The sequence below is a fragment of the Microtus ochrogaster genome, linkage group LG8, assembly GCF_000317375.1.
Source record: "Microtus ochrogaster isolate Prairie Vole_2 linkage group LG8, MicOch1.0, whole genome shotgun sequence".
In the NCBI taxonomy this organism is placed as follows: Eukaryota; Metazoa; Chordata; class Mammalia; order Rodentia; family Cricetidae; genus Microtus; species Microtus ochrogaster.
This window is the reverse complement of record NC_022033.1, coordinates 21,832,990-21,845,928: the sequence shown is the minus strand read 5'-3', so window position 1 is coordinate 21,845,928 and position 12,939 is coordinate 21,832,990. Positions and strand designations below refer to the sequence as shown.

At 45.2% G+C, this 12,939-nt stretch overlaps 1 protein-coding gene across 2 annotated transcripts in view; it reads left to right on the top strand.

Annotated features, from left to right (window-relative positions):
• Window positions 1–12,939, top strand: part of Cnbd2 (cyclic nucleotide binding domain containing 2) — a 45,290-nt gene that overhangs the window by 22,792 nt on the left and 9,559 nt on the right. For both annotated transcript variants that reach the window (XM_026787237.1, XM_005363047.2), the window contains exons 8-10: window positions 2,610–2,724; window positions 8,869–9,046; window positions 11,151–11,271. In XM_026787237.1, the coding sequence (XP_026643038.1) occupies window positions 2,610–2,724; window positions 8,869–9,046; window positions 11,151–11,271 (414 nt within the window). The remainder of the gene's footprint in view (window positions 1–2,609; window positions 2,725–8,868; window positions 9,047–11,150; window positions 11,272–12,939) is intronic.

Here is a 12,939-nt window from a genome sequence, read left to right as displayed (position 1 = left end):
AAAAAAAATAAAAAATGTACAATTAAGGATTACAGCTTGATAGTCATTTATAATCATCAAACTTGTAGTCATGTTAGGTTTCCTAGATATACAGAGATATATTTCAGTTTAGATAATCTTCAACACTTCAAAGACTACAGAATATGGCATTTAAAAGGTGTTAAGAACTTAGACAATTTGTCGACAATGAGGCAAGTCAGCTTTGGGTAGCACCGATCTGCTTCAAGAGGCTGATGGACACTGAAGAAACTCGTTATGGAATTTGTCTTCAAGGTGACAAGGCTAGCCACTGGGCAAGAAATTGCTCTTGACTGGACTGCTTGATGGTGTGTTATATAAATTGGACATGCAGGACCCATAGAAAAGTGACTGCTGTACTTGCCTAAAGAAGGCGAGACAGTCCTTTTGGGTTCTGCTTCATGAAAGAGTCTGTTAGACATTCTGCAGGACACAGAAGAAAGTGACTGATAAACTGTCAATATAGGCAAAACAACCTTTCAAATTTCCTGCTTCATGGAAAAGTCTGCTGGAAACTATGGACTTGTAGGCTGATGATGGGTGCTCCAACGTTACAGAAGAACTTTGGGTGACTGTCCCAGGCACCCAAATGCTGTCAATTCTAGAGTTTTGGAAGTTGCTTACAATGCATTTCCTGTTTACTTGGATAATATTGTATCCTTCTGGGGTTTTTGATGGAGTTGAAGACAGATAGTTATAGTTTTCCTTAGGTATGATAAAAGATAAATTAGATATGAAACTTACAGATATTGTAACTAATTCTTGCTTGATATCTGTTTTGTTATATGTAATTTTACTATGTTAAAGTTGAAACCTTCCTTTTTATTTAGACAGAAAAAGGGAGATGATGTGGGATTCCCCTGTATGCTATTAATATGTTTTATTATCATTGGTTAATAAAGAAACTGCTTTGGCCTATGGCAGGGCAGAATAAAGCCAGGTGAGGAATTTGAACAGAGATATAGAGAGTAGGCAGAGTCAGAGAGAAGCCATGTGGCTACAGAACCTGACTGGTAGGTCACAGCCTTGTGGTGCTACACAGATTAATAGAAATAGGTTAATTTAAGATGTAAGAGCTAGTTAGAAATATACCTGAGCCATCGGCCAAATAGTATTGTAATTAATATAGTGTTTGTATGATTATTTGGGTCTGGCTGGCTGGGAAACACAAGTACAGTCTCCATTTATAGGGAGTCTAATGAATCAGCTCTAAGCCAACTGAGGGACCCATCTTGTAAAAATAAGGTAGAGAATGACTTAGGAAGACACCTGATATCATCTGGTGTCCACATGCTTGAGCATGTGTGTGCACACACAAACATGTACACACATGCAAATAAAGAATTAGCATAGAATAATATTCTAAGCAATAACATAGGATTATATTTTGGGGCTGATGTCTAACTGGGGTTTCTTTTTGTTGGTTGGTCTTTTGAGACAAACTCTCACTATGTAGCCCTGGATGGCCAGGAATTTGCAATATAGATGAGGCTGGCCTTGAACTCAGAGATCTGACTGCCTCTGCCTCCTAAATGCCTGGATTAAGGGTGTGCCACCCACCCCTTATCCTCTTCTTCTTTTGTCTTTGCTAGAGTTACCTGAGAGGTGAACATCATCCTTGGGAACCTAGGTGATTTGTTTTTGTTTCTTTGTTTAGTTTTTTCAAGACAGGGTTTCTTTGTGTAGCTTTTGGCAGTCCTGGAACTCACTCAGTCGACCAGGCTGGCCTTGAACTCACAGAGATCCGTCTGCCTCTGCCTCCCAAGTGCTAGAATTAAAGTCATGTACCACCACCTGGCCTTTTTTGCTTTTTTTTTTTTAAGAAAGGAGTTTTTTGTTTTGTTTTGTTTTAATGTGTCTGGGTGTCTTGCCTGCATGTATATAAGTTCACCATGTGTGTGCCTGGTGTCTGCAGAGGCCAGAAGAGGGCATTAGATCCCTGGGGACTGGAGTTATGGCTGGTTGTGAACTGCTGTGTTTGTGCTGGAGACTGACTGCTGTGTTTGTGCTGAAGACTGAGCCTGGCTAGTCTGGAAGAGCAGCCAGTGCTCTTAACCACTGAGCCATCTCTCCAGCTTCACAGGTGATCATTTCGAAGACCAGAAATCAGCTGCAGAAGAATTATAAAAGTCACTGGGCAGTGGTGGCGCACACCATTAACCCCTGCACTCTGGAGGCAGAGGCAGGAAGATCTCTGAATTTGAGGCCAGCCTGGTCTACAGAGTGAGTTCCAGGATGGCCAGGGCTACACAGAGAAACCCTGTCTTAAAAAGCTAAAGTGTGTGTGTGTGACTGTCAGTATCAGCAGGATGTGTAGCCTGCAGTGAACAGTACCACTGGCTGTGCCGTTACATCCTCAGCGATGACTTTGGTCAGTGTCAATACTGTGTGTACTTTCTATGCTTCTTTAGGTGCTTGAATTTGCTACGAGACAATAACATTTTTATTAAGGAAACACATGGAACGATATACATTGAGCAAATAAAACAAAATGGGGGTAAGGCCAGGTGGATATAAAGCTTCCTTTCAAAGCCTGGCCTGCCTGGAGCATCCAGGTTTAACCCTTGGCTTATATCTCTTGATGTGTCCAGGGCAGCTGTGAGATCCTGAGGATGATAGACCTGGGAGCCTCCAGTACCTATTATAAGTGGGTCTGGCAGCAGCTGGATCTGTTGGACTACAAACCTCTGGGAGTTCACCGCGAGGGTAAGTCACATGGCCACATCTGTTGATGGCATAGCTGGCAGGGGAGAGGTGTGTCCCCTGGGCCCTGTCATGGTTCCAGTCCCCAGTCCGTAGACTCATGGGTATCTGAGTTCAAAGGGGTGAACAGGAGATCTGCTTTGACCCTCCTCTTCTACCAGCTCTAAAAGCCTGATCGTTGGCCCTGCCTGCTGGCTCCTCCCTCCCTCTCTGGATTCTTCCATGTAAGCAGTACTTATGCCTCATGCCCCCCCCACCCGTCTTTCCCCAGTTCTCTTCTGCTTTTCACATCTTAAATGACGCATTCTTATTCAGAGAATTCTCCCAGACTTCTCGTGCTGAAGCAGCATCTCAGCCCTCATTACATCCCATTTGCATCTGCGGTATTTCTCTTGTGTCGCGTCTGTTCCACTGCAATCACTGCATCTGAAATGGTTATTAAGTGGTTGCCTCCCTAGAATTTAAACTCTAGGATCCCAGGGCCCATGGCCATCCCAGGCATCTTATGTATATTCAGAGTGACTCACAGGGTCAACACTCATGTTATAGCTACTGTGGATGGTTTTGAGTATATCCCGAGTTGTGACTGTACCTGTGTATTCTTGGGTACCTATCTAAATTTATAAATATATATATGGCACGGATAGTTGCTATCATTCATTGAATTCTGCATATACTCAGTGATTTGTTTATACAAAAGTGTAATTCCTAACAGATGTATTAGTCAAGCCTTTCTAGAGTAACAGAATTTAAAGAATTAATAGCGCTCTCTCTATATAGAAAGGGGCTTTATTAGAATGGCTTATAGGCTTATAGGTTCAACTAGTCTAGCAATGGCAGCCTGTAAGTGGATGGTAGCTGTGAAGAGTCCACAGGCTGGATGCCTTGGCCGTTCTTCAGGAGATGCTAGAATCCTGAAGAAGTGGGCTCCAGTGCCAGAGAAGGAATGGACTAGCCAGCAAGGTGGGAACAAGCAGGCAAACAGCAAAAGCTTCCTTTCTCAGTGTCCCTATAAAGGCTTCCAGCGGAAGGCGTGGCCAGGTCAGAGGCGCTACCTAGCCCAGATCCAGATTAAAGGTGCATCTTTCTACCTCAAAGATCCAGATTAGAAGTAGATCTTCCCACTTCAAATTAAGCAAAAATCCCTCAGAGATGTGTCTCCATTCTTAGGCTTTAGTTAATTCCAGATCAAGTCAGGTTGACAACCAAGACTAGCCCTCACCGCAGATTTTCAATAAGATACAATTGTATCTCAGTTTTACAGATACAGAGACTGAGGTTCAGAGAGCTGAAACTTCTGTCTAAAGGTCATACAGATACTAAGTAATGGAGGGCTGGAGAGTGCAGGCCCACACATTGAAAGAAAAGCAAACGCTTTCGTATTTGCCAAAGGCTCCAGGCATGCTCAGTCTCCAGTTCTTGGTATTAAACACAACCAGTGTGAGATAAAAGCTTCTAGAACCTGCCTGAGGTGACAACTTCCCGACTTTGGTTGGTGTTTCTGTACACAGGAGGCTGTATATGTGTGTGCACGCGAGAGCATGTGAGAGTGTGTGTGTGTGTGTGTGTGAGTGTGAGAATGTTTGTGTGAGTACGTGAGTGTGTGTGTGTGAGTACATGAGTGTGTGTGTGTGTGTGAGAATGTGTGTGTGAGTGTGTGTGTGAGAATGTGTGTGAGTACGTGAGTGTGTGTTATACATTTGGGTAAACAGACAGCCACAGTGGCCCAGGGGTTACAAATTTACTAAATACCAGCACTGGCTTCCTCCCAACAATCCTTTGAGATTATAATCCAGCCTCTCCAAGATCACTTTGTGGATGTGGCCAGTTGTTCTGATATTAGAACCGAAACCAACATTGGTGGCTGGGCAGGGGAAAAGGTGTGTGTGGGGGTGGGGTGGCGGTGTGACAAAGATAACTTTGGAGCTTGACAGAGCCATGTTTACCCCACATAGTAGGTGGCGTTGGTTAATACTTAAATCGTTTGATCTGGCTTCTCCATCACTTTTCCAGACAGTATCACCGTTAAATGTAGTCAGAGGCTGTGTGTTCATTCCCAGACAGAAATAATCACACAGAAACTATATTAATTACTACACTGCTTGGCCTATTAGCTCAGGCTTCTTAACTAACTCTTACATCTTAAATTAACCCACTTCTATTAATCTGTATATAGCCACGAGGCTGTGGCCTACCTACAGTAAGGTTCTGGTGTGCCTTCCTCCTTCGCCAGTTACATGGCATCTCTCTGACTCTGCCTATGCGCTCTCTCTCTATATCTCTCTCTTCTAACCTGACTATATTCTGCTCTGCTATAGGCAGAAGCAGCTTCTTTATGAACCAATGGTAATAAAACATATTCACAGCTTACAGAGGGGAATCCCACATCAGTTAAGAGTCTAGGCTCATGCAAGATGGTGACGGTGCACATCTTTAATTCCAGCCCTCGGGAGGTAGAGGCAGGTGAACCTCTGAATTTGAGGTCAGCTTGGTCTACAGAACGAGTTCCAGGAAAGCCAGGGCTACATAGAGAAACCCTGCCTTGTAAAAAAAAAAAAAAAAAAAAAAAAAAAAGAGCCTAGGCTTAGACTACAGGGTCCTGTGTGACACTGGACAAATGACTTTGTACATCAGTGTCCTCGGGTCCTGTAAAATGTAAATTATGTTCCCTATATCATAGACTCATTTGGATGTTAAACAAATGAACATACAAAACTCATAAACCACCCCCTGGGTGCATGAATTTATGGTAGACACTTGTCACCATTACTGTAAGATGACAGACAGGCTGAAAGGGATGTCAATTCTCATCAGCCATCCTCCAAAACCAGTCCCCTAGGTATAAGGTTGTACTGCACAAGTTTGGATATGCTATGTTTCTATCGTGGACCAGTTCAAAATATTTTTAAATTTCTCTTTTGATTTTTTTCTTTGACCCACTGAATATTAATCAGGGTGTTATTTGGTTTCCAAGATTTGGGGACCATCCAGCTATCTTTCTCTTTATTATTTCTATGATAAAACATTCGGGACAGTTTGGATCCTCTTGAATGTGTTGAACGTTGTTTTATGGCTCAGAAGGCAATCTATCTTGGTAAATGCTCCATTTGCATTTGAAAAGAATATGCTGGCATCGGCAGCAGCGTGCTGGGAATGTAAGTCAGCTGGGCTGGTGATGGGGAGGACGGGTCCGTGTCCTTCCTCATTTTCCTCATCTGCTCTATCAGCTGTTAGTACAGATCTGAGAAAATCTCCACCTACTGTTTTCTCTCTTCCCCTACTTTGTCCTCCCCCCCCCCTCCCCAGTATCTGAGGCTGACTTTGACCCATAGAACCTCAGGGCTGAATTCTTCAAGACAAGAAAGCTTGGCTTTGAGGTGTCAAGATTGAGCCGCAGACTGCAAGGCTGGGCGCTCTAGCACGAGCTACCTTCTTGACCTAAGATGAACTTCTTTGTCTCTGGTAGCATTCTCTACTCTAAAATCTACTTTTTTCCGATACTATTTTAGCCACTCCTTTTGATTTAACTTAGCTGCCTTTCGTTGCTATTAGTTTGATATTTCTCTTCCTATCATTTTGTGTTTGGTTTTTTTTTTTTGTATCTTTTATTTAAAGTGGCTTTTTCTGTTTTTGTGGCACTGGAGATCAAACCTAGGGTCTTACGCATGCCAGGGAAACGCTATACCATTCATCTATAGCCATGCTCACAAAAATGAGTTTACTTAGAAAGTTTTAAACATTTTTGTTTATATTTTTTTTAGGTTAGAAGGGTACGAACTTGGATTAGACTAACTGGCTACCAGACCCCGGGGGGCCTCCCGTTTCTACACCTCTAATGCTAAGATTATAGACACGCTGTCACATGTACGTGTGCATGTTTGTGTCTGTGAGTGAGCGTGTACACATGCCATGGTGCACCTGTGGAACTCAGAGGTCAACTGCAGATGTTGGCTCTTGCCTTCCTCCTTGTTTGATGAGGGTCTCTTGTTTGCCAGAAAGTATGCCAGACTAGCTGTCCCCTGATTGCTTTCTAGTTCCATTTGTTTGGAATATGCTTTTCCATCCTTTCATGCTATGGTGGCCTCTATCCTTAATGGTGAGGTGCATTTGTTGAAGGCAACTTATAGATGCCATTTATCTATCTGTCTGTCTGTCTGTCTATCTGTTTTTCAAGATAGGGTTTTTCTTTCTCGCTCTCTCTCTCTCTTTTTTTTTTTTTTTTTGGTTTTTTGAGACAGGGTTTCTCTGTGGCTTTGGAGCCTGTTCTGGAACTAGCTCTTGTAGACCAGGCTGGTCTCGAACTCCCAGAGATCCGCCTGCCTCTGCCTCCCGAGTGCTAGGATTAAAGGCGTGTGCCACCACCGCCAGGCTAAGATAGGGTTTTTCTATGTAGAACTGTTTGTCCTGGAACTCACTTTGTAGACCGGGCTAGCCTTGAACTCACAGAGATCTGCCTGCCTCTGCTTCCCAAGTGCTAGCCAGGATTAAATGTGTGAGCCACCACCATCAGGCAATGCAGTTTATTTTTTTAAGCCAATCTACTGCTCTGTGTCTTTTGATGGAAGAATTGATATCATTAAGCTTCAGAGTTATTATTGAAAGTTGTGTATTAACTCCTGTGTTTGTGTTGATTTTATAGCGTTTGGTGTTTTCCTATTCCTATTGTGCTTACTGTTCTAGTCTGGTTTATTCTTTCCTGTGGCCTCTGAATGTTTTTTAAAAAGATTTATTTGCTGGGGCAGTGGTGGCATACAACTTTAATCCTAGCACTTGAAAAGTAGAGGCAGGTGGATCTCTGTGGGTTCGAGGCCAGCCTGGTCTGCAGAGTGAGTTCTAGGATAGCCAAGGCTGTTAAAACGGAGAAACCTTGTCTTGAAATTTTTTTTATTACTTTACATGTATGTATGTGTTCTGTGTGTGCACCCTGGGTTCCCCTGGAACTAGGGTTGCAGACAGTTGTGAGCCACCATGCGGGTGCTGGGAGTCTAATCCAGTCCTCTGCAAGAGCAACACCTGCTCTTAACTGCTGAGCCACCTCTTTTTTAAAAAAAAATATTTTTTATGGCTTATTTAACTTTATTTTATGTGCATTGGTGTGACGGTGTCAGATCCCCTGCAACTGGATCTTCAGACAGTTGTGAGCTGCCATGTGGGTGCTGGGAATTGAACCCAGGTCCTCTGGAAGAGCACTGAGCCACCTCTTCAGCCCCGTGTTTACCTTTCTCTTCTGGCCAAAGGAGTCTATCAAGAACGGGTTAGTGCTCATGAATTCTTTTAGTTTGTGTTCATTGTGGAAAGTGTTTCTTCCTCCTTAATTATGACCGTTTTGCTGGCTGTAGTAAAGAGGGTTGGCAGTTTCTTTCATTCCCTGAAATTGAGATCTCCCTGACTGTACCTCCCAAATATAGAAAAAGTCAAGGTGTGAGCCAAGATGCCTGGCCTGCCTTGTTTCCTGAGGCAGTCTCTCACTGGTCATAGGGTTTGCCATATAGGCTGGGCTGTCTCTCCCTCCCCAGTGCTGGGGTAAGTACAAGCTACCATGCCCAACTATTTGCATGGGTGCTGCGGATGAATCTCAGAGCTTTGTGGGTGCTAGGCAAGCCCTCTACCAACTGACCTGCATCTCCAGCCCCAAATCCGGTCTGGCAGTTGGAAGAGATGGACTCTGAATGGACTAGAACTGAGTTCAAATTAAGCACCAGGCTTTTAGCAGACAACTTGGATTCTCTGGTGTTCACCTCCTCTGTCCTAGGCTAACTGCTCAACTAGATGCAATCATGGAAGGATCTAATGCAGGGCTGCCCCTGAGGGCAGTCTATGGAATCTGCCTCCTCCTCCCTCCTCCTCCTCCTCCTCCCTCCCCCCTTCTCCTTCTCCTCCTCCTGCCTCCTCCTCCTCCTCTTCATTGGCTCGGAAGCCTTGGCAGACGTACAAGTTGCTATGTAGGCCAGACTGGCCTCAAACTCACAGAGATCTACCATCTCTGCCTCCCAAGTGCGGGGGACTAAAGGCGTGTGCCACCACACCTCCGCTTTCTTTCCCCAGCGTTCTCAGCAGACGACTTGGGCAGGTTCCGATGGGGTTCTTTCACCATCCTTGTACTGCCCAAGGCCCATTGCTGTGTTTTTCTGTGCTTTCTCTCAATAGTAATCTCTCCTATGGAGAGATTTAAGGAATTCCAGATCAAATCATATCCGCTACAAGACTTCAGCTATTTGAAACTTCGGCATCTCCAGGAAGTCAGAGGGCAAAAGGGAAAAACCTTCCACGGGAAGATCAACTCAACAGAAAATAGTCTCCCGAAGTTGCTGGGCCCGAAGGTCAGGTAAGCTGAGCTCTTAGCTGATAGAGTGGTCTGGGTGGGGGTGTTAAAGATTTTGGAGATGCTGGTGAGGGGCAGAGGTGGCAAGCAGGTCATCCTAGGTGGACGGGTGTGGCTGGCTGGGTTTGTCCTCCAGGACCTGCATTCACCGTCTCCGTCTCACTTGGCTACTTAAGAACAACCACCATTCATTTCCTCAAGGCCACAGTAATGGTTTTTAAAAGGGAGAAAGGATCTTCTGGCTTTCTGTGTCCCTGTTGCTGGGTCCTTTTGACTCAGTGTCTTCAGAAGATTGTCCACCTAGGGGAGCGAGCTCTAGCATGGCAGGTGCGAGCTTGGCTGGCAGTCCAACACAGGTTCAAATCCTGGCTTGGTCACTTGCTTTGGCTGTGCCTCTGGCCTAGCCAAGGGATCTGACTTCTCTAAGCCTTATGCTTTGTGGGTTTCTGAGTTTCAAGGTCATTATAAGCCAGTGGTTATATGAACTATTGATAAATCATACTTAATGCTGACAGGATGCTTAGTATCATTAAGTTATCTAATTAATCTCCACAACGTCCCTAAAGGTGCTCCGGTCATCACTCAGTTTCCAGGCGAGAAAACTAAGCTTCACGGCAAGGTGAAGTTGCTTGTTCAAGGTCACACATTGTAGAAAGTGGTAGAACCAGGATTCAAGCCTGAGCATCTGGTCGAACATCTGTCCTGTCTGCCACTGGTCTCACTGGCACATTGAGACCTGTGCTCTTGCCTTAACTCGAGGACCCGAGGAACAGAAAAAGACTGTGTCAGGAGCACCGCTCACTCCCCCTCCCATTTGAAACTCAAGTATCATAAGGTGTCTAAGCCAGGCAGTGGTAGCACGTGCCTTTAATCCCAGCACTAGGGAGGTAGAGGCGGATAGATCTCTGTGAGTTTGAATTCAGCCTGATCTACATAGTGAGTTCCAGGACAGCCAGAGCTACGTCCTTTAAAAAACAAAAAACAAACAAAAAACAAAAAACAAAAAACGGTATCAATAATGGGGTTAGTATCACTGTCCTGTTTTTCGATGGCCTCTTCATTTATCCATTAATGCTTCTAGTCTGCTGGCTTCCATAAGAAGCAACCCATGACTTCCAGGTTGTCCCCCCCCCACCTTTTTTTTTTGAAACAGTATTTATCTATAGCTTTGGAGCCTGTCCTGGAACTCATTCTGTAGACCAGGCTAGCCTCAACTCACAGAGATCTTCCTGCCTCTCCCTTCCAAGTACTGGGATTAAAGGCATGTGCCATCACTGCCCGGCTACTTGTTTTTCTTCTGATGGAATATTCCCACTTCCAGCTTCCCCACAGGTAGAGAAAAAACAGACCTAGTGTGTCTGTTGTGAGCTAGTAAGGGAGAAGGGACAAAGGGAGCCAGAAGTAAAAGTTACAGGGCATGCTGGATACACCCCTGTCCCATGCTCTTCTTGGAGGGGCAGGAATGAAGCCAGCCTATCTTTGTATGAGCTGAGCGAGCCCCAGCTATCCATAGCTCACAATCTTTTCTCTATTTCTTATCACCTGCCTCGCCTCTCTCCTGCTGCCTTAGACAGAAACCAAGGACAGCAGAGCAGGGCTGCCTTTGTAAAATTAAGCTCAATTTGAATAGAGTCTAGGGGCTGCAGGCCGAGCAGGGGAACTGGTCTTTATAAACAGAGAGGCAGCCTCTGCTGTGCCCCTAGGTGCCTAGAGCCTCGCCTTTGAACAGTCATTCTGTTTGTGAGCATCTCTGGCTGGTGGGAATTCTTTTCCTTTACCGGGCAGCCTGAACTCTGTGCTTGTACCCCTTGTCCACCAGGCTGCCGCAGCTGCACAGGGATCATCTGCTCTTCCAGAAGCAGCCTTCTGGTGGCTAAAAGGTCCCTAGTTCCTTTCTCTCCCAAGCCCAGGCTCTCTGACATTTCTGTGACCCAGCCAGCAGCAGTCAGACTCACTCAGGATTTGGTTTTGAGGTTTTTCCACCTTCTTCAGAGGTGCAGATTCTCGGGGGGGGGCTCTCGTCAGCAGTGCCGTGAGGGATGACTTCTTGGGACCTGATTAGCTGGCTATTTTATGGGGCCAGTTCTAACAAGCTGTTACATTTCAGATCTAGGTTTGGTCATCCGGTCAAATGTCCCATGGCCAACACCAAGTTCGGTGAACTCCCCAGGGATGCCATAGTGGGGGTCTACATGAAGGTGCACACTCTGAAGGAAGGCGACATTGTGGTAAGTGTACGAGGAGCTTCGTTCCCAGGCTAGTGCACAGCACAGATGGGCTACGGATACTGGGTAACGAGCAGAAAGGCTTAGAAACACATCTTTCCATATTTGATGATATAAGAAATCGTGCTGGGCTGGTAGATGGCTCAGGGGGCGAAAGCGCTTCTAGCTGAAGCCTGTCAACCTGACTTAGGTCCCCAGAACACACAGTGAAAGGAGAGAACTGACTCCTGAAAGTTGTCCTTTTAACACACACGCACACATACACACATGCACACACACATACACAACACACACATGCATACACACATGCACACACATATGATAAAATAAAAATAATTTTTTTAAATGTTTGTTATTTTAAGAGAGGGTCTCTCTATGTAACAGCTCTGGCTGTCCTGAACTTGCTTTGTAGTCCAGGCTGGCCTTGAACTCATAGAGCTTTGCCTGCCTCTGCCTCCCAACTGCCAGGATTAAAAGCATGTACTACCACTTCCCTGTTTAAATTCAAATTAAATTAAATTCAAATTAGAGTAAATTAAAATTTTTAAGAAAAGAAAGAAATAAAAGACTTTAATTCACGGTGGCATACACCTTGGGAGGCGAGGCAGGCAGGTCTTTCTGAGTTTGAGGCTAGCCTGGTCTAGATAGTGAGTTCTGGGTCAACCAGGATTACACAGTAAGATCCTGTCTCAAAAAAAGTAAAACAATAAAATAAAGACATGATAAAGATATTGTGGTTGATCTTTTAGGAATCTATATATTGGGGTTCATGAAAGCAGAGGGGAGGGAAACTTTAAGAGAGTTACAAAATATGGGAAAGTGCTATCTGACAAGGCAGCAGAGGGTGGGTAACTGGGGAGAGAAAAGGAACCAGCTGGAGATGACGAGGCGGGGGGGGGGGGGAACAGGTGGGGGAAGGGAACTACTAAAAATAATCCCTACATGTAGCTATGGCAGTGCAGTGTGACTGAGAGCTGGGAAAAGCCCAGTTGGCAAGATGCTAGGTATGAGCATGGATAACTGAATTTTTGAGCCAGAGCCCATGGGACAAAACTGGGTGTGGTGGCTCTCGGGAGGCAGAGGCAGGTGAGCCCCTGCTTAGTGAGCTGTGTAGTTTGAAAGAAAATGGCCCCCAAAGGGAGTGGCACTATTAGGAGTAAGTGTGGTCTTATTGGAAGACGTGAGTCACTGTGGAGGTGGTCTTTGAAGTTTCATATATGTTCAACCCGTGTCCAGTGAGATAGACCACTTCCTGTTGCTGTGAGACAATCTGTAAGAGCTCTCTCAGCTACTCCAGCATGTCCGCCTGCATGCTGCCTTGCTTCCCGCCGTGACAGTAATGGAGTAAACTCTGAACTGTAAGCTGCCAGCACAATTAAATGTTTTCTTTCATAAGCGTTGCCATGGTCAAGCCAGGCGGTGGTGGCGCACGCCTTTAATCCTAGCACTCAGGAAGCAGAGGCAGGCAGATCTCTGTGAGTTCGAGGCCAGCCTGGTCTACAAGAGCTGGTTCCAGGACAGGCTCCAAAGCTACAGAGAAACCATGTCTCAATAAAGCATAAAAAAAAAAAAGAGTTGTGGTCATGGTGTCTCTTCACAGCAATGGAAAACCCTAAGTCATGATCTTCAGGCCAAAGAGCCCCTGTCTCAAAATACAAGGTGGATGGCTCC